This window comes from Enhydra lutris, unplaced genomic scaffold (genome assembly GCF_002288905.1).
Source record: "Enhydra lutris kenyoni isolate GAN:26980312 unplaced genomic scaffold, ASM228890v2 scaffoldscaffold7, whole genome shotgun sequence".
Taxonomy (NCBI): domain Eukaryota; kingdom Metazoa; phylum Chordata; class Mammalia; order Carnivora; family Mustelidae; genus Enhydra; species Enhydra lutris.
This window is the reverse complement of record NW_019154091.1, coordinates 28,893,210-28,914,895: the sequence shown is the minus strand read 5'-3', so window position 1 is coordinate 28,914,895 and position 21,686 is coordinate 28,893,210. Positions and strand designations below refer to the sequence as shown.

At 42.5% G+C, this 21,686-nt stretch overlaps 1 protein-coding gene across 2 annotated transcripts in view; it reads left to right on the top strand.

The window, feature by feature from the left end:
* LOC111142174 (tryptophan hydroxylase 2) overlaps positions 1–21,686 on the top strand; it is a 94,548-nt gene that overhangs the window by 47,127 nt on the left and 25,735 nt on the right. For both annotated transcript variants that reach the window (XM_022495179.1, XM_022495178.1), the window contains exon 8: positions 9,504–9,630. In XM_022495179.1, coding sequence (XP_022350887.1) covers positions 9,504–9,630 — 127 coding nt within the window. The remainder of the gene's footprint in view (positions 1–9,503; positions 9,631–21,686) is intronic.

The following is a 21,686-nucleotide window of genomic DNA, read 5'->3' as shown; positions in this document are numbered from 1 at the left end:
AGAGGAAAAAGAGGATCTTTCCAGTCTCAGTTTTCCCTCCTTGCTGCCATCTGAGAGATTCTGGGCATGTGGATTTGTCTGATGTAAGCCCTGACTTTCTCGGTTGTTTTTACTTTTTAAAAAAATTTTTATTATTTTTTTTAAAAGATTTTATTTATTTATTTGACAGAGAGCGACACAGTGAGAGAGGGAACACAAGCAGGGGCAGAGGGAGAGGGAGAAGCAGGCTCCCCGCTGAGCAGGGAACTCGGTGTGGGGCTCGATTCTAGGACTCCCAGATCATGACCTGAGCCGAAGGCAGATGCTTAACGACTGAGCCACCCAGGTGCCCCTCTGGTGTTTTTAATATCTGGCCTTGCTGAAGGCAAGTCTGGGTAAGGTCTTACTGCGGCACTGGGACGATAAACTAGAACTTTAGAGAGTTTAACCTTCATTCCTATGAGCTCAGTTTAGCTTCAACTTGCTCTTTCCCAGCGGACACGTGGGCACAGCCCCGAGCTCCCTGCCTGGCCACCTGGACTCCTCTGCGCTCTATTCTCATCGCTGCCATTTGGGATTGCAGAGAAGCGTAAGGATTAGCGAGTTTCAGAGGATGGCATGCTCTCAGAGAGCCGATCCCATCTGGCTTCCTTTTCCTGAGTTTTAACCCAGAGCTCACACCCTCAGCACAGCAGCCATTGTCCCCCTCAGGAGACATTTGGTTTGAGCTCTACCCGGGCCAGTTAAGTCATTAGGCAGAGGCCCTAAGACCTAAAATATTGTCGTCCCTTCTAGACTAACGGATAACTTCCACAACAATATCGGTAGAGCAGAAGTGACAACAGTATTTTTTTTCTCTTAACAACATGTATGTATTTATTGACTATGATGGACAAGGCACGATTTTCAGTGTTGTATATGGATTGAACTCATTTAATATAACAGCGCTCTGAGGAGTTGTTGCTGTTATTGTTCTGAGTTTATGGATGAGGAAACCGAGGCCCAGAAAGGTTAAGCAACTTGCCCAAGGTCACCCAGCTGGTGGGGAGCAAGGAAGTCAGGATTTAAACTCAAGTAGTCGGTGTCCGCGACTGTGAGATTAGCCACTATTCCATGTTAAAGGGTACCATTAAACAGGAAAACTCAAAACCTGTTACATGTGAAGTTGAATAGCTCCTTTCTTGGTTTTTCTAATTTACAAATGTTATGTAAGAGAGTCAACAGTAACACCCTTCCTTTAATTTGGTGGCCCTTGCTTTGCTAGAACCCTAAGCCCTGTCTGTGTCTCTCGGGTGGTTTAGAGCTATGCAGGTCCCATCTAGAATTTGGTCCCCCTACCAGTCTTTGTTAGAAGCCCTCCTTCTCCTTTGATCTTCACAGGGGCGGAACCTGCCCTATTTATCAAGAGGAGGCATCTCCTCTTTCACTGGGAAAAAGAGGCTAGCTCCTCTCTGCAGGGTAGAAATGTAGATAGGAGGCTGCTGTGTCCATGTCCTCAGGCAGAAGGACCCGTGGGCTGCTTGCTGGAAATCCAGGCCCTGCTATCAGGTCTCAGTGTGACTGTCGGCCAGCCACTTAACCTCTCTGTGTGAGGGATAATGAAATAATGCTTTGATCTTTGCAGAGAGAAAAAAAGCTTTATATAAATACCAAATAGGTCCACTCTTTCTTGGTTCCTCTTAAATTCATTAGGAGGCTGATGGACCTCATAAAATTCCAGCCTAGTTACAAGGCCACGTATGTTCCTAGACCTGGACTCCTGAGTTTTCAATCATAAAATTGTGTCTCGTTTTGTGAGGTGCCTAAAAACAGAAATAACCCCCAAGACTTTTTACAGGGCCTTTTGTCTCAAGAGCCCCAAGCACTCTAACAATACATATTCTATGGGGAAAAAAAAAAAAAAAGCACTATACATTATTTAAAACCTGTGCATTTTGAAACCAAGCTTATATCTAAGTGCTTGCTGGGGCTGTTTCTGTTCTTCTAGGCTGTTACCCACCATGATTGGGGTTTCGGATATAAATACGTATATATTTGCAGATTCAAAGCAGGATCCCTTGCCCACCTCCACCCTCCAAGGTTTGCCTTCCTTGCGTGGTGCTCGTCATCTAGAAATTAATGCCGCACCCGAATCACAGTTCTCATTCCCTCAGTGCCGTGTAGTCAGGGGGAGCCCATTTCTGTGCCTTCAGGTGTGGAAGACTGAGATGACCTGGGAGAATTTTTTTTTTTCCGGGAATATTTGTATTTTTAAATTGCAAGTTTAGAAGAAGACATTTAAAGTGATTGAATTTTAGGCAAGGAAGAGGCAACCACTGGTCAGACGTCTTCACTGCTGGGCAGAGAATTACGTCTGTTGACAGGTACAGAAGATACCGCAAAAGAGAAGGAAGGAGGGATCCGACCTCTTCCACACATGTTCTGTTGGGCTGGCATCGTTCCGCTCATCTTTATGAGGTAGGCAGGACTGTCACCATTTAACAGGTTGCAAATCCATAGTTCAAGGCAGTCAGGTAATTTCCTTATGGTCACACAACTAGGATATAGCAAAACCCAGACCTAGTCTGATGCCCCGATACTACACCGGAAATTAAGAAAACTGTACTTGGGATGCACTTGGATTTACCTCTTTATGGAGCCATGGAATCCCATCATCCCTGCTTTGTTTGGTTGGGTTAAATGACAGTTAAATTGGGCATCCAAAGATGACCACGGCATGACATCTGTCCTGGAGAAGATTACAAATTCTTGTTTAAGTGAGAAAATATCTTCCAAAAGGGCAACCTTACTGAAGTACAAAATAGATGTTGGTGTAAGTATAATTTAATGTAATATGATGAATAATACATAACTTGTTGGGAACTGATGTTTTCGATGTGTTATCTTACTACATTGTTTAAGAACTCCATGAGAGGGGCACCGGGTGGCTCAGTCATTAAGTATGTGCCTTCAGCTCAGGTCATGATCCCAGAGTCCTGAGATCAAGCCCTGCATTGGGCTCCCTGCTCAGCAGGAAGCCTGCTTCTCCCTCTCCCACTTCCCCTGCTTTTGTTCCCTCTCTTGCTGTCTCTCTCTCTGTCAAATAAATAAATAAAATCTTAAAAAAAAAAAAGATAAAATCTAATTTCTTCAAAAAAAACCCCAAAAAACAAAAAACCTCCATGTGATAGGGACCCATGTAATTTCCATTCCAAAGATGAGAAAAACAAGACATCTGTGCTGTCCAATATGGTAGAGACGTGGCTATTTAAATTTATTAATTAAAATCAAATTCACTATAAATGTAGTTCCTCAGTAGTGCAAGCCACATTTCCAGTGTCCAGGAGCCACCTGTGCCAAAGGGCTACCATAATGGACAATGCAGAGATAAAATATTTCCATCGATGAAGAAAGTCCTTTTACACAGAACTTGTCTAAGTCCTTTGCCTGTGCAGAATATGGAACATGGACTTGGATCTGACTTCAGATAGACTTTTAACCATTCTGTTATATTGCGCCCTTAATCTTTAGTGCGATTTGGGAGGCGTCAGGGAAAGAATTAAAAATCTCTTATTTATTCCAGAAATAAGAACTATCTGATATGATAGGGGAACTAGAGACATAGCCACGGTTTCCCTTGCAGCCCTTTTATGGGACTTGTAAGAGCTAGAAAGTATGTCTCTCCCTGGATCAGGAAAGTTAGTATTTGCTGTTTGCCCTTTTATGAAACCATAACATGACTCTGCTAAGAGTTATTCTAGGATTATGTCTTATTTACTTTTACGTATCGTTTCCTAACATAGTGCTTGGTACAATAGGCATATGATAAATGCTTCTTGAAGGAAATTTCAAGAAAGATCACTACAATATCTTCTGTCAGTCTCAAAAGAATTGTAGTGAAGGAAAGTAACACTGGTGGCCTTCCGTATGATTCCTAGAGGGAAAAAAATCAAGAAGATTTCCTCCAGGACGATATCTAAGTGCTCAGCTTCTTAGAAAGAGGGCCACATATCTATTTATCTGCACGGTGATAGAGATAGAAGAGGGAGTGATCATAAGGGCTGTCTAGAATTTTATCTGGGCCAGATTTTGCAGTATGCTATTTTAAATCTAAACCAAAGTAACTCTGTATATGGGTCCAAGGCAAGCGCTGAAGAAAAATTGCCTCGATACCAAATTAATTCCCATTATCATCTCCTTGGTGCCGTGAAAACAAACCAAGTCACCCCCTTCTCAGTACGTCCCGGAGTGTTATCCCAGATACTTGCACTCACCCACCAAATGTTGTGTGAAAGCTGAAAGAGATACCCGATTTTGCCTCCCAGCTCTTCCTCCTGCTTCTTTTCACCCGTGCGAACTCCCCACCCCTGCCGCTCGTCTTGCTTTCCTTCTCTTCATGATTTAGCTACTGTGTTGGCTTCTGTGTCATTTAGAACAAACAAAACCTATAGAAATATGATTTAAAAGACAGATGCACTGATTTGGGATAAGAAGCCAATGTCGGATGCTGGCTCACTGCTTCTTAAAGGCTTTAATTTACAGCAGAAATAAAACGGAGTTGTTCAACATGTAGCGTGAGGAGTCAGCTTTGAAAACTGATAAGAGGAGAAAAAATGCCAGACTCATTTTGAATGTGAACTTAACAACCAGGACCCTTATTTCCCCACAGCAAGATGATCGCAACTTTCTTAGAATGATTTAAGATTTCCCCGCAGGCATTTTGCCCAGGTCCTTCTGTGGGCCCATTTCAGCAGGCTTTAAAATCCTCCTAACAGGGCTTATCAGAAAAGATTCCAATTTAGAGCAGCAAAAGTTTAGAGTCTGATATCAGCTCTAGCTTTTCTTTTTCTTTCTTTCTTTCTTTTTTTTTTTTCCTCAAAAGGAGACATGATGTTTTACAGTGTTAACAGTTTTGAAAGGTCCTACATTTCCAGTGAACAGAGCGCTTTTGTGTAAAGGCTTCTGAAAGCATTATTCAGGCGAAAATGCATCAAAGGGATGCGAGTTAAAAAGAGAAAAGTTTGCCGATGTAGAGATTGGAGGCAGCATGTGCTGACAGGTGCAATTATAGCCAAATAATTGAATCTTTTAAGAGCGATCTGGTGTGATAAGGCAATAGTTGTGGACTCACCTCGGAAACCTGTTCATAATTAGGTACTCAGGGGTCCCAGCTGTGGACGACACAACCCACAGAGGGATCGTGAACTACTTTATATGCGGGACATAATAACAGCTGTGCTTTGTAAAATAGGGCGAAACCGCGTGATTTCAGCCCACCAGAACCTGACTGATACAAAGGTTGGAGAAAAGATTCAGCCTTTTTCCTTCAGATTCCCAAAAGTCTGGAGCCTCTTTCAGTCTCTGAGTCAGAATCAACTCCAGCTTCTAAATCCTTCGGTGTCAGAGAAACTATTGAGACTTACTGAAGTTAAGTAATTGCTTTTGTTAGTAACATTAAACATCTTTCTTTGCTGTTTGGTTGAAGGGTTTCTTGGCACTTCAGTTTCCTTTGTCTACATCCCATGTCTAAGCCAAAGACTCCGGGATAGAGTTTATTTCTGAGACGGCTTCACCAGTCATAAAAGACGATAACCTTGCTTCTGGTCTTGAAATACAGGCGCTTAAAGCCTCGGCTCCTTGAGAGGCGAGCTCACTGTCCACGCTGTGCACACACACTTGCTGAGCCTGAATGGTGGTTTTTAGGGTCTCTGCAGGGACATGGAGCTGAGAAGAGGACACAAACTAGTGAGATGCTATCATTTCTATTTATAACAGGGTGAAAGGCATCCCTCCTGTTCCATCAGTAATTTTATTAGACACCTTGCTTCAGGCTTTCATTCTTTTTTTTTTTAAGATTTTCTTTATTTATTTGACAGACAGAGATCTCAAGTAGGCAGAGAGACAGGCAGAGAGAGGAGGGTAGAGGGAAGCAGGCTCCCTGCTGAGCAGAGAGCCTGATGCAAGGCTTGATTCCAGGACCCTGAGATCATGACCTGAGCTGAAGGCAGAGGCTTAACCCACTGAGCCATCCAGGTGCCCTCTTTTTTTTTTTTTTTTTTTAATTTACTTATTTATTTTAGAGAGAGAGAGAGTGCAAGCATGGGCGGAAGTGAGGGAAGGGGCAGAGAGAGAGAGAGGAGAGAGAACCTCAAGCAGATTCCCTACTGAACATGGAGCCGGGGATAGGGTTTGATTTCATTGCCCTGAAATCAAGATGTGAGCCAAAATTGAGTTGGATGCTTAACTGTTTGAGCCATCCAGGCACCCCGAGACTTTCAATCTTAACGAAACAGTATATTCTGCCATATTGCATGATTTCATTCTTTCAAATTCCTTTCTTTCATCCTCTCTCACGAATAGTTGGATTACCTTATCATTGGGATGCTATTAAACCTTCTTAGGTTGGCTGTGAGTTACAGGTTTCAGATAATGACACCTTGACTTAAAATCTAGGTGATAGCTCCCTTTTTTATTCCAGAGAATGAACCCCTTAATGTCTTTGGATCTTTTCCTTCTTTTTTCCTTTTTGACTGCCACTTTCTCTCTTTTCCTTCTACCTGTACGTTTTCGAATTCCGTTAGTACCTAGGTAGATATAAGACTGTGTGCAGCAGCCTTCCTCAAGGATTTGACAAGCTCAAAAGTAAATCCGGTATTGCACCCTGAATGCACTGCCACGGAAGCTGTGACCTGTCTTGCGCTCACACGACGAAGCCCTTAGCACACTGCCTGGCTCATAGCAAGCGTTCTATATGTTTTGGTCACAATACCTGCTATTTTAGTTTCTGCTTACCTACTTTCTTTACGCCGTCTTCAGTGTTTCCCTAAAGTTTGACATCTGGTCTAATTTTGGAATGATCATTGTCATATTTTCTGCCTGGATGGGTAGGGGTGCTTTAGTATTTACATTACAGGCTACAATGGAGGTATTCAAATTTATCCATGGTGGGCCACTTGATTGTGATCCCAACATCCGTGCGGACTGCACGGCCTTTTAAAAAACTCATCACAGGAGTGCATCGATGGGGTCCACTCCCAGCATAGAGTATTAGATGCTTTCACTGAATCAAATGCACACGGAGGAGTAATTAGCTATCTAGTGAACTTTCTTTCACCACCTTTCATTATGCCCCAGGATTCTGATGTAATTTCAGTGGAATTAAATTTGGGCAGCTCAAAATTACAAAATCACCTTTGGCTTTCATTCCAGTTCCTTGCTGTTTGAAGCCTCTAGGAGAGCTCCTAGTATCATCTGTTATGACAGTGAGTCTCTACCTTGGCTGTGTCTTATTAGCACCCTCAGAGCTCTGGAAACAATACAGATGCTTTGGTCTGTCCCTGAGAGTCAGATTGAATTGGTTTTACATGGGACCCGGTCACTGGTATTTTTAAAAATACTGCTCAAGTAATTTAGAAGATTGAGGGCCACTGAGTAGCAGGAAAAGAAACTTGTAACATACTGACTACATTTTCACTTGTGCTGACCAGCTTCGTTAAACGCTCTCCCTACAATGTAAGCGGCACCCCCTGACCTATCCCTTCCCATTTTCTCCACATCTGCTAGTTAAAACAATGGAGAGGAAGAGCACAGCTTTAAGTCAGAGGAAATTGATTTTGAATCTTGTCTGTCTCTTATTAAGAGTGTGACCTTGGAAAGATGCTTACATTACTGAATTATAGTTTCCTCATCTATCAAACGGGAATCGTAAGACTTTTTTGTGGATAAGGATAAATTACTGATATGATATGAGAACATTTAGTACAGTACCCAGCACATAACAAGAGCTCAGAATATGTTAGCTCTCTTTCTTTCTTTCTTCCTGTCTATCTTTAATATGAAGGACTCAGATAATATTTAAATTCTCTTTTTACCCTAAAATTCAATGAGTCTGAATCTCTGCCTTAAGTAATAGGATTGGAGAGCAACAAGCATGTATTTTCTTCCATGCATTCAGTCTTGTGTAAAAAGAAAGCTATTGGCACGCAGTTGACAGGGAATACGTTGGGAATTTCTTGTAGCGTCCTGTCTCCACATTCTCATTTGGCTACCCATTCTACCCGATGTACCTGTGAAGTGGCTGGCCAAGGCTGGGGATGTGGTTTGAGTGGTGGGAACAAGATGTTTAGACTGAGTAATACCATCTGTTGTATGTGGGCATCGATCTTGTGCCTTTGACCACCATTCATTTGCTTCAACCACAGAACCACCCTGCATACTTCATACTTTTAATCATAGTGGCAGCCCCTGGCATGTATATTCTAGCATCTACTTGAAGTGAAACACTTGAGAGGAGCCCAGGTGAAGTGAGGAAACATCTTTCAAATACTACCTGGCTGATTACTTTTTGCCAGGAAAATAAAATATTGCAGCTTCTTGATCCATTCCCAGAGAATCATAGGGGGATTCATTCCAATATAGCTCGGGATCAGGGAACACTTTGTGATTCATGGCAGTGACTCAGGAAGGCATCTGCCTTGCTTCCCTGTGACACGTACCTGTCTTTGCCTAATCATTTGGCTCCAAATAGAAGCATGGGCAAATGAGAGCAGATCTAAGTGTCTGTTGTTTCCTAGTTCAGGTTAACCAAAGCAGAGGACTGGGAGGGTTTTCCACTGGGCAGGTTCGAGGGAGTTGCTTGTGTTATGGGCAGAAAACTCTTTGATGGGAAAGGCACTTTGATGATGATGACATGATCCTCCGCTATATGCCAGTGTCTGCAAAGTGTAACACGGCAGGCTGTGCAACTTCAGCGTTAAAAGCGACAGTTTCGAGTCACCATAAGCTGGATTCAAATTTTGGGTTGATCACCACAGGGCGAGCTAGTAAATATTTTAGGCTCTGCCGGCCATATGGTCTTAGTCACAGCTATTCAACCCTGCAGTTTTAGTTAAAAAGAGCCCTAGATAGTACATAAATAAAAAGGCTATGGCTGTATTCCGATGAACTTTACTTATAAATGGGTGGTGGGCCTGATTTGTCCTGTGACTGTAGATTGCCCACCCCTTCTTATAGGATCTTGCACTATTAAAGTACTTTAATTTCCTAAGTTTTTCTTGAGGATCACGAGGGATAGTGTATGTCATAAAACACTTACAGTGGGGTGCCTGGGTGGCTCAGCTGGTTGGTTGTCTGCCTTCAGCTCGGGTCATGATCCCAGGGTCCTGGGGTCAAGTCCTGCATTGGGCTCCCTGCTTGGCAGGGAGTCTGCTTGTCCCTCTCCTCCCCGATCATGCTCTCTCTCTCTTATAAAATCTTAAAAAGAACCCCAACTTACTGTGTGGTTGACATATGGTAAGCCCTTGAAAATAGTTGCTGTTATTTATTATAGATATTGGATATCATATAACTGAAGATGTCATGGATTGTGAGGTGCGTCTGGGTGTCAGAGCTGTTGAAAGGTGATAAAAGAAGTCTTAGACTTGATGAAATTTGGTCACAGCGATTAATTATAATATCCAGGTTACAGTTAGGATTTTAAGCTTGTTCTACCGGTGATAGTTTAAAGCCTTTCGTATAATACTTTTTTACAATGTTTTTCTTGTCAGAGACACATGTCACGAACTCCTGGGACATGTTCCACTACTTGCGGATCCTAAGTTTGCTCAGTTTTCACAAGAAATAGGCCTGGCCTCTCTGGGAGCATCTGATGAAGATGTTCAGAAACTAGCCACTGTGAGTTCATTTTCAATTTAAAACACTGTCTTATTTATGTCTCTTTGTAAGGTAAAGCAAGCTTTAGAGTTATTGACAAGGAATTAGAAGGCAAATATTCCGGAGAGGGTATGGTGACTTCACTGTTTCCCATGTTGTGTTCCTTTGAAGAAAAATGTGTTCTTAGTTTATTAACTATCAAAATATTTGTATTTTATCCTTCTTGTTCAAAGATTAGCTACATATTAAATTTTTTTCTGAGGATTTTATTTATTAATTTGTCAGAGAGAGAGAGTGAGTGTGTATGTCATCAGGGGGAGCGGCAGGCAGAGGGAGAAACAGACTCCCCGCTGAGCAGGGAGCCCAATTGGGGGTTCCATCCCAGGACCCTGGGATCATGACCTGAGCTGAAGGCAGATGCTTAACTGACTGAGCCACGTAAGTGTCTCTAGATGGTGAAATTTAGGCTTGCAGGTCATAAGGTCTCTGTCATAACACTTAGTTCAGTCACTATGGGGCAAAAGCAGCCGCGGACAACATGGAAATGAACGAGTGTGGCTGTGTTCCAATAAAACTTTATTTATTAGAGCCGGCAGTGGGCCAGATTTGGCTTGTGTGCTGAAATTTGTTGACTCTTGTTCTAGTTCAGTGTTTATTTTCTAGAGACATCAGGAAAAATAATATATGCATTTATGGAAAAGCAGGGGTTGTGCTTGAGGTTATTTCTGATTAGTCAATCTGGATGTGGTCAGACACGATGTGAGTCAGCTATAAGAAGTTGAAGCTAAGCAATTACTGTTAGTACAACACCAGAAGATTTGATAGCTCTCATGTTCTCAACAACAAACAGTATGAGAGGAGAAGTGTCCTGTTGGTGGCTTCTTTTAAGATGCTCAAAGCCAAGTCTAGCAAACTCATCATCCTTACCTTCACCCCATTTCAAAGAGCCCAAGGTGAGAAAGAGCCGCTTCACCCAATGCATTTACGGGGGCCCGTCCATTTGCCTAAATGAACAAAGCTTCTAGAATCTTAGGTTGTGTGTATTTGATACAGACGTTCAGTCATGGCATATTAGGCGTGCAGGGAGATTCTTCTCTCCCACCGAGAAGTAAGTGTTCTCCTAGACTTCTTTCTTTCTTTTTTAATTTTTAAAGATTTTATTATTTATATGAGAGAGAGAGAGCACGTATGAGTGAGGGGGAGATAAGGAGAAGCAGGCTTCCCACTGAGCAGAGAGCCCAATGTGGGGCTCGCTCCCAGGACCCTGAGATCATGACCTGAGCCAAAGTCAGATGCTTAACCAATTGAGCCACCTGGGCACCCCTGTTCTCCCAGATTTCTTAAGACACATAAGCCCTTTCAGTTTATCTTTTGCTTCCTAGTTTTTTCAGAGGTTTAAGACATGAGAAATGTTTTTCTAATACAAGAGAAAGAGCAGTACAAAAGCCATGCTGTTAGTGTTGGTGGCGTAGAGATGAATAGCTAACGGGGTTAGTGGGGGCTCCGGGGAGCTTGGGAGAGCCTAGAGCAGAAGGCCGGTCCTCAGTTCTCACTCACAGCTGCCAGACTAGTGCTCAGGCCTTTGTGTTGCCAGATTTCCACATCTTTGAGAGAGACTGGAAACCTAGATTTCTAAATGAATTTAAATGATTTTTAAATTTTGGCTCATAAAAAACATGATGAGCTGAGGAAAATATATTTGCAGACTGAATCAGGATCTTGACTTCCAATCTGCAACCTCTGCCCGAGGGATTGTGTCTCATGTATATTGGCTATCTATTACTGCATAACAAATAACTCTAAAACTTAGTGGCTGGAAACAGCGAACATTTATTATCTCATAGACTCTGTATTTGGAAATTTGAAAGCAACTTAGCTGAGTGGTTCTGGCTCAGGGACTCATCCAGTGGTTTCTTTCAAGATGTGGGCTGGTTGCGGGGGAGGGTGGTGCCTGAGTGGCTCGGTCCGTTAAGCTTCTGCCTTTGGCTCAGGTCATGATCCCAAGGTCCTGAGATCGAGCCCCATATCAGGCTCCTTGCTCAGCAGGGAACCTCCTTCTTCCCTGCTGGCTGCTCCCCCTGCTTGTGCTTGCTTTCTCCTCTCTCTCTGTCAAATAAAGAAATAAAAATCTTAAAAAAAAAAAAGATGTAAGCTGGGTCTGCAGTTGTCTGAAGATTTAGGAATCTTCTACCAAGACAGTTCACTCATGTGGCCATTGGCAAACCACTTCCTCTAGAGCAAGTAATGAGGGGGTCAGGGGTGGGGAAGAGAAGAGAGAGATCGAGGGAAGGAAGTTGTAATGACTTTCGGTGACGTGATCACATGTTGTTCATGTCATCCATACTGTGTTCATGAGAAGGGACTCCCTTTAGCCCATATTCAAGGGGAGGGAAATTAGTTTCCACCTTTTGAAGGAAGGAGTGTTGGAGTATCTGTAGACATATTTTAAAACCAGCATACTGCTGAGTTCTGTTATTTCATTCTCAAACCTTAACTCTGTCTTTAATCTCCACATTTTAAGAAACTTTTCCATGCCTTAGAAATTTCCCTTGCAACTTTCTGGTTTCAGTCTTTGACCCCTGACAGCTTGTCATCAGGGATACATGTATTCTTTACTTATCTGACTCTGAACAGTCACTGGGATTCAACTCTGCCAGGCTGTGTGTGTGTGTGTGTGTGTGTGTGTGTGTCCATCCAAAGAGAGGAGGAGAAGGAATAAGGTAGGACTTCATGGATGTGAATGTAGGTGGGTCCTAGCAAGGGATCTTATTCCTTTCGTAAAAGCAGTGACAAGAAATTAGTTTTACTGGGCCTTATTTTTACACTCCATCAAATGATACTTAAGTCCATCATTTAAACGAACATTCACCAAGAATATAACATGGGCCTCACATCTGGGAAATTTATAGCCTATATTGGTAAAACTAAGACTTTTCACAGGAGAGAAAGTTGGTGCAGAATCTTGAAAGATGACCAAGTCAGCCAAGTGGCAAAGGGGGAAAGGGGCCTGAAGAGACTGTTTCAGCCAGAGTAAGACACCTCTCTGGTTTGGGGGTCTGGCGGTAAATTCCCACTCACCATTTTACAGGGCCTGCTGAAAACGAGGATTGCCTTTTGTATTAATTTTCTATCACTACCATTAACAAATTATAGGTGACTTAAAACATCACAAATTTGTTATATTACAGTTTCATAAGCTTAGAAGTCTGAGCTACAATTAAGGTGTGAGCAGGACTGGGTTCCTCTCTGGAGGCCCCTCAGGGGGAATCTGTTTCTTTGCTTCTCTCAGCATCTAGAGGTCTGCATTCCTTGGCTCGTGGCCCTCTTCCTTGTCTTCAAGCCACCCATGTTGCATTTCTCTGATCTTTCTTCCACTGTCACATCTTTCTTCACTGGCTAAGGTTGGGAAAGATTTTTTGCTTTTAAGGGCTTACGTGATTAGATTAGGACCCCCCCCACCCCGCCCTTGGATAATTCACAATTACCTCCCCATTTCAAGGTCCTTTTTCTTTCTTTCTTTTTTTTTTGTAGATTTTATTTATTTATTTGACAGACAGAGATCACAAGTAGGCAGAGAGGCAGGCAGAGAGAGAGAGAGAGAGGAAGAAGCAGATTCCCCGTGGAACGAGAGCCCAATTCGGGGCTCGATCCCAGGACCCTGGCATCATGACCTGAGCCAAAGGCAGAGGCTTTAACCCAGTGAGCCACCCAGGCACCGGCACCCCCAAGGTCTGTATTCTTAACTATATATGGAAAGAGAATATATTCTAGGGATGAGGGCAGGACAACTTTGGGGGGGGGCATTATTTTTTGTTTCTATTTCTTACACTGGCAAGAAAGAACAAACACTTGTACCTTGAAACCTGTTCTGCTAGGACCAGTACATTGTAGTATGAGTAAGTTTTCTTTTGGGACTTAAATTCCTTAGCATAATTCCAGTACCATTGGCTATGGATTGCCCTAGCTCCAACAGCCAAAAATGCTTCCATCTGTTAGAGATCATTAGGTCATTAATCATGTCTCTCTCTCTCTCTGTTTTTTCATTGCCTTCTTCCTGGAATATACCTGCATCTCTGAAAAACCAATCAATGGTTAGTCTATAAATGGCTAAAGAGCCCTAGGTACCATGTGGTAGGAATAGAAAAAGGACAAAAAGGTAGTACTTGCATCAAGGAACACATGACCTTGTACACAAAAATATGGAAAACCCAGAGTCACTGTCAGCTTTTTTCTTTTTAAGATTTAATTAACTAATTAATTAAGAGAGTGCAAGCAGGGGGAGGGGCAGAGGCAGAGGAGGAGAGAGAATCTCAAGCAGACTCTGAGTTGAGCGTGGAGCTCGGCATGGGGTTTGATTCTGTGACCCTGAGATCATGACCTGAGCCAAAATCCAGAGTCAGATGCCCAACCAACTGAGCCACTCAGGCGCCCCCAGCTGTTATTAAGAGAGCTATGCAGCAGTGGATTTAAGGTGAACCTTAGGAATGTGTTTGAGTTCTGAGTTCAGTGGTGGAGACTAGGATCCAGAATTGGGAGCAGGGGCCAGCAGACAGATTCATTTGTATGTAAGAAGTAACTGGTGGAGCTCCTGGGTGCTCATCACAGTTTTGCCTGATCCACTCATTCCTCTTTTGCCCGTATTGTCTGAGCGGTCCCCAGCCCCACTCCCGGTGAGTTCCTGCCTCGCCCAAGCCTTGCAGTTCCGGTTCCTCTCGTTCCTTTGCAGTTCCGGTTCCTCCAGTTCCTTCCGGTGTTAGAGACTGCCCATTTACTTTGAAAAGCGGTTTGCAGGCCGAAGAGAAATTTGGAAAGCTTTATTCTGTGTGATATGGGGAGTCCGGAAGGGAAACTCACAGGGTGAGGAGGCTAGGGAGATTTTCCCTGAAACGCTACTAAAACTCCTCTTGAATTCTGAAACCACATCCCGTCTCTCAGCAAAAAACAAAGTGAACGGAAAACTACTGGAAGGTGGTTTTGAAAGAAAACACAGATTCCAGCCAGGCAATTGCAAAGTAAACCCTGAGATAAATAACCTATCTGATAACTGTATATTAATGACCCTCAAGCCATATACTGTAGCTAAAAGCCCAGTTTAGTGACCCAAGTACAAAGACTGAGAGATCATGAGCTAACTAAGGCATTGCTGGGAAGTGTGGAAAGTCCAGTGGTGGGGGGATGGTGATGGTTGGCGAGGCCTCATAGCTGTCCAGATGAGAAATGGAGGTGTTACTAGCTGATTTCCTCAGAGTTGTTCCCATTAAGTCCCCTGAAGAAGTACTGGAGTAAAATAAGAGACGAGATGTACCAAAGGAGAAAAATCCATAGAGAGGACAAATGGAAAACCACGGAAATCAGTATTTATGCAGCACAGTGAGACAGCCCATATTATTCTTTCCCTTTAGGTGAGATTTATATTATTAATGACTCTGTTTAGGTAGTGCCTGCTTTTCCTTGTTGAGTGAATTTAAGTGCTTATAAAACGGGGAGTCACACCTGTGAAGACAGATGCTTGAGAACTTTCTGTGATGTGCTGTCAACAAGTCCATCCAAGGAAGAAAGCAACGTCCACTAGGACGGATTGGCCCCACTACACTCTGTCTTGTCAGAGCCGCTTTTGGACTCCTGGGTTTGGTTTCAGAGGGACCCGGCTATTGCCTATCACTAGAGTGCTTCTTCTTACTGTATTTCTGCATGATATTTATTTTGACATTTCCGTAATGCTCAGTGTTGAGAATGAAGCTATCTCTGCTGTTTCTGCGAGCAGTGGTTTCTATGCTTGGAGAGCCATTTAAATGAAACTCTTCTGTATCTGGAGAAATTGATGATGATGCTTAGTAAATGTATTTCAAATGCATTGTTATACCTGTAAATAATTTGCCCTCCGGTGGATAATGAATAAGGCCACTGGTTCTGGCAGCTGCACTCTTTTTATACTTGTCATAGCTGTCCAGAGTCTGCATATGATAGATATGCAAAAATATTCCCAATAAGGGCTCCTACGAGTATGCTCTGATTTCGAGGCAAGCCATTTCCCACCGTAGTGCTGGCTTAAGTGGATTTAATAGATTAGTGCCTTCTTTAAGGGGTGTAAACTTCTATGCCTTCAGGGGCCAGCTAGGTAGCAAACATGTGTGAAACAGCCTGATATACGATAATAAGGAGGATAGGAGCCTGTGGAGAACTGGAGAATACATATTACACATAAAGGCCTTCAGATCCAAAAATTAAAAACAAAACAAAATGTTCTTCAGCTGCACACCATGTCTGCAAGGCGGAACAGAACTATAGGCTCTCAGTTGCCAGCCCTTGTATCTGAAGTTAGATTATACATTAAACCTACCATCCTTGAGGGACAAACCCATGCTAGATTCATCTCTCTGTCAGAGCGGATGTTCTTAATTACTGTTTGCTGACAATTTTTCCCAAGAAAGGGTGGCTGTTGCGGTGTTCACTGGAGATAAGTATTCCTTCTCTGTCAAGAGATGATTGGGTTTGAATTAAACTGTCAACAGTTACAAGCATGCTTGTCATGTGTGTGTGCGGAGCACGTGTCAAAGGTTTATTTAACTCATTAATGAGGGAAAAGCAGGATGATAAATTGGGGGGCTGAGATCATGTCTTCACCGAAAGAGAATTCTGGAATAGGTGCAAAATGGTTTATATTCTACAGGGCAGCACCCGCCCCCATAACCTTAAGGGTGTCTTTCCTACTGGACAGAAAGCATTTGCATGTCTAGTAGACAAAAATAACTTGCCGTTTAGCCATCTTCGCAAGTGAACATCTAGCTTCACAACATCCGGGCCCCAATGAGTCATAATCGGGAAGTCAGAAAATGCTGCTCAAACCATAATGTCTATAAAATAACCTACAGATCTTGCAAAGAGGCAGATTCTGATCAAGTAGGTCTGGAATGGGTCCTGAGATCTGGCGTTTCTTTTTTTTTTTTTTTTAAGATTTTATTTATTTATTTGACAGACAGAGATCACAAGTAGGCAGAGAGGCAGGCAGAGAGAGAGGAAGGGAAGCAGGCTCCCTGCTGAGCAGAGAGCCCGATGCGGGACTCGATCCCAGGACCATGGGATCATGACCTGAGCCGAAGGCAGCGGCTTAACCCACTGAGCCACCCAGGCACCCAGATCTGGCGTTTCTGACAAGATCCCATGCAATGTCAATGCTACTAGTCCAAGAGAATCAGTTGGCCTTCTAGACAGGTGGGCCTGTTAGACAGTGCTTGAGTCTGTCTTTCAAAAGGCACATGGTAATCTTCCAGTCCTATTTCCATATTTCAATACTTTTTCTACAAACTAGATAAATAGGGTATTGGCAGATAAATATTGTGTGGAAGGAGATGCATTTCTTTAAGACTTAGTATGGGCCTAAAGATGGGCGCTTGCATCAGTTAGAGCCATGTCATTGGTCCATTTTGAGTGTCTGTGCTCAAACTCTCCTGCTGCCTGCTCTGTGGCCGTATGACTTATTTTATTCAATTTTATGGGCATGCATAAACAGTAACTTGCTGATGAAGTAAATTTAGGAACCGGTTCTGGAAAAATAATGATTTCTCTTTCCTCCAAATGTTGGGCAAGGTGCAGGGGTGTCTCTCACCCAATGGTGCATCCCATCCTATGGTGCATCCCATGCTACCACACAGATGGCTTCAATTCTGTCTATTCATTTCTCACGTCATAAAGGCATTTGAAACAGACAAAGCTGTGCATCATTTGTGGAGAAAGCAATCAGTATGAATACACCACAGATGTTTCCAAGCAGAATAAATCGGCCTCTGGCCTAGTTGGAATGTTCTCTCTACAGAGAGTTCTGGGTCATCCATTTAGTTCTGTCGACCCTGAAACACGTTTACCTTCACTTTTGATTGAAGGTTCCTGTCACTGGGTCTTGGAAAGCTGATGAGCAAAGAGTCTTGGCCAAGGGTAATAAAAGAATCAGTAGTCTTTCCCAGAATGTGTTCCCAGAACATTAGTCTCAGGAAATGTTATTATGAGTTCTAGAAAAGAAGGGATCTATGGGTAAATATGTTTGGGAGACATTGAGTCAAACAAAGAAAACAGCTTTGTTTGTAGAGTGTAGGACTTTTCAGAGACTTTAATGTGGTAAAGTGCAGGGTGAATCTTTACAAGTAATAAAAAAATTATTTCTCCAAACTTACCATGTTTCATCCATTTTAAGAGGTCATTGGTTATAAAATATACCCTTAATTTAATAGTTTTTTTCTTCTAAGGGGAAAACAGATTTAGTTAACATTTTTTAACATTGTAAGATTAAGCTCCATTTTGGAAATGTTAAAATGTGAAAACAGTGAACTTGAGAATTAAGGAAATACATTATATGGATGGTTGCAGACGTCTCTCTCTCTCTCTCTTTAAGATTTTATTTATCTATTTGACAGAGATCACAAGTAGGCAGAGAGGCAGGCGGTGGGCGGGAGGTGGGTGGTGGATGGTGGCGGGGAGGAGCAGGCTTCCTGCTGAGCAGAGAGTCTGATGCGGGGCTTGATCCCAGGACCATGAGGTCATGATCTGAGCCAAAGGCAGTGGCTTAACCCACTGAACCACCCAGCTGCCCCACAGAAGTCTCTTTATGGAACGCATATTAGCATCCCAAGCTTTTAATATTCCAAGGATCAAAGTTTAGGAGATACAGGTCTAGAATGATTTTTGAAAGGGTAGAATTCATTGTGAACACAGAACTGGTCACCAACTTAATTCCCCCCCCCCCCCAGAATAGGATTGTCAGGAAATTAATAATATAAGGTTCTGTTTGTACTTTATCAAAAGAAATAATTTATTTGTTCCAAGTAAAAGAGTTTGCATTGATTGGGGCTTTTGATGGTCATGAATCAAGTGTGTTTGAATTTCCAGTTACAACCAGGACTTTCTCATGCTGAGAGTGGTAATGAAATGTACAGTTGGTCTTAAACTAATAATCGACTGTAATTCATACTAGAAGTGCACTTGTAAAGGTAACCTTAGTTTATGAATTGCTAATTAATATTTTCCTCCCTGCGGGAGGACATTAGCTTGTTTCCTGGTATCTAGTCTTTGACTACCTGGCTGGGAGGGGGAAACTTATGTATGCTTTTAAGAGACTTATGCCCAGTTCTAGTTGTTTCTGAAAATGGATGACATTAAAAATGACCATTTCAGTATCTCTACGGAAAGCTTGAAATAAGCCCCAGGCTTATTTCTTCCATGTAGAGTCTTTGAACTAGTTCAGCTATTTGGATCATTTGATACAGAGCTGACAAAAAGCTGGAAGGAATGCACTTTTATACATTCTTAATTGAGATGTTTGGGCAGATGACCAGTGTGTGTGTTATTTCTAAGAGTAACTTAATTAAAAGCTAATAGTATCTATTCCAACTCATTACTTTCACTTCCATGTCTATGCATATAGAAAAATTGTAACACCTTGTAGGAACACTGTATTTCTTTGGCTGGCCCCATAAAACTTAACTTTTTGAGTGTTTTCCCTTGGTGTTCTTTTGCCTGGGCACGCTTCCTTCTGACTATAGCTCTCTTCTGGGAACTGGGAAGGTTATTTTCTCTCTGTGTATGTTAGATATTCATCCTTGCCATTATGAGGGGATTGCCATCTATTTATATTATCATGAGGACACCACTGTAATTTGGAATTCAAAAGTGAGCTCTAGGGACGCCTGGGTGGCTCAGTCATTGTCTGACTTCAGCTCAGGTCATGATCCCAGGGTTCTGGGATTGAGCCCTGCATCGGGCTCCCTACTCAATAGGAAGTCTGCTTCTCCTTTCCCACTCCCCCTGCTTGTATTCCCTCTCACTGTCTCTTTCTCAAATAAATAAAATCTTAAAAAAAAAAAAAAAAACGAAAAAAAACCCAGTGAGCTCTACATTGTTCGCTATGGTTAAAAACAAATTGATTTGCAGTCTAGAATGGTTGTATATTTTTGCAACCCCAGTCTTTCATTTATCATTTAAAACTGTATCCTCAGGGCTTCAGAGAGCCATCGCATACCTGTGGATGAGGGGGAGACAAGCCCAACTACCGACTTTAGACATTTGGAGACTCATTCACATAGAGTTGCTTTGGCAGCAGTTCATTCTGTCTGTGGGCTGAGTTCGTGCGGAGCCCACTTAATTTTATCTGGGCAGGAGCACCGCAAGCCAGCGGCTGGAGTCCCTCAGCACTTGATGAAGCTGCTTTTGGGGGTGTCTGATGGGCAGTGTGTGGTGTGGTATGATGTGATGGAAAGGGCCTGAACCTGAAGTTAGTCTCTGTGGGCCTGAGTGCCAGTTTTTTTTTTTTCTTTTCCCAGCTTTATTGAGATATGATTGACATAGAACATTGTGGAAGTTTAAGGTGTGTAGTGTGCTGACTTGATATACTTCTATATCGCAATATGAGTGAGTAGTTAGCTGATGCCTGTGTCATATCACATAATTACCATCTCTTTTTCTTGTGATGATGTATTCGCTTAGCGACTTCCAAGTGTGTAATTCAGTATTCTTAACTCTAATGTTCATGCTGGACATTAAGATCCCAGAACTTTTTCGTCTTCTATCTGGAGATTTGTACCCTTTGAGCAAGTCCTCTTCCTCTCCCTCACTCCTTAGCCCCTGGTAACCACCATTCTAGTCTCTGTTCCTATGAGTTTCACTTTTTTATATTCCATATGTAAGTGAGATCTTACTGTTTTCTTCTTTCTCTGACTTATTTCACTTAGAATAATGCCCTCCAGGTCCATCCATGTTCTCGCAAATGGCGGAATTTTCTTCTTCCTCAGGGCTGAGTCCTGTTCCGTTGAATACCACGTCTCTGTGCATTTTATCCATCGATGGGCACTTACGTTGTTTCTGTATCTTGGCTATTTTGAATAATGCTGCAGTAGGCATGGGAGCATAGATATCTTTCTCACGTGTCATCCTTGTGCAGGGGCCATGCTAATCTTCTCTTTATTGTCCCAATTTTAGTACATGTGCTGCCGAAGTGAGCACTAGATATCTTTTTTAATAGCCTATATTCATTCCTTTTGGATATGTATTCAGAAGTAGGACTGTTCAATCATAAGGTAGCTCCGTTTTTTTACTTTTTGCGGAAACTCCATACTACTTTCCATAGTGGCTGTACAAATTTACATTCCTAACAGGGCAAAAGAGTCCTGTTGTCTTCACCTCCTTGCCGACATTTGTTATCTCTTGTCTTCTCCTTCTCCTTCTTCTTTTAATATTTTATTTATTTATTTGAGAGAGAGAGAGAGAGACAGATGGTGACAGAGATAGTGAGAGAGAGCACAAGCAGATGGGAGAGGGAGAAGACAGCTCCCCACTGAGCAGGGAGCCCAACGTGGGACTCGATCCCAGGACCCTGGGATCATGACCTGAGCTGAAGGCAGACGCTTAGCAGACTGAGCCACCCAGGCGCCCCTCTCTCTTGTCTTCTTGCTAAGAGTACCAGCTTGGTTACTTCCTAAACTTGTATTCCGGGACAAATTACATCACCACTTCATGCCTCCAATGTCTTCTTTAAAGTGAGGATATTTTCCTACCACCTGAAACTGAATGAGGAGCAAATGAAATGAAATACTTCTGTGACGTATACCCCATGCGGTTATCTACGTCATACTCAGATAGGAGGGTACTTCATCCTACCTTTACCCAAGAAATCCCACTGCACCAAAGGTTCTGTATTATTGATTTCCTAATTTTAGAGTCATTTTAAGGCCCTAAATCCTCCAGCTCTTCATCTAGAGAAAACTTCTTCCTGTGATTCAAAAACCCTGACATTGAACCCTTCTTTCTTTTTCTCCTCAAAGTAAGCTAGTATGCATTCATCAAGCACAGAAGATTTCTGCAGTCATTTTAATTTTCATAAAGATGTACAAAAGAGGGAGTTTTCTGGTTTAACTACAGTGGAGTAGGCTCTTAAAGTCTAGACTTGTATTAACAGAAATATCTGTGGTGTAATTCTATTTCTAGCAAAAGCAGGAAGAAGATGGTTGGGATTTTTTTTTTTTTATGAGCTAGAATAGCAGAGGTAATATTATATCGAACTATAGGAATTTAATTACCCCATTCTACAAATG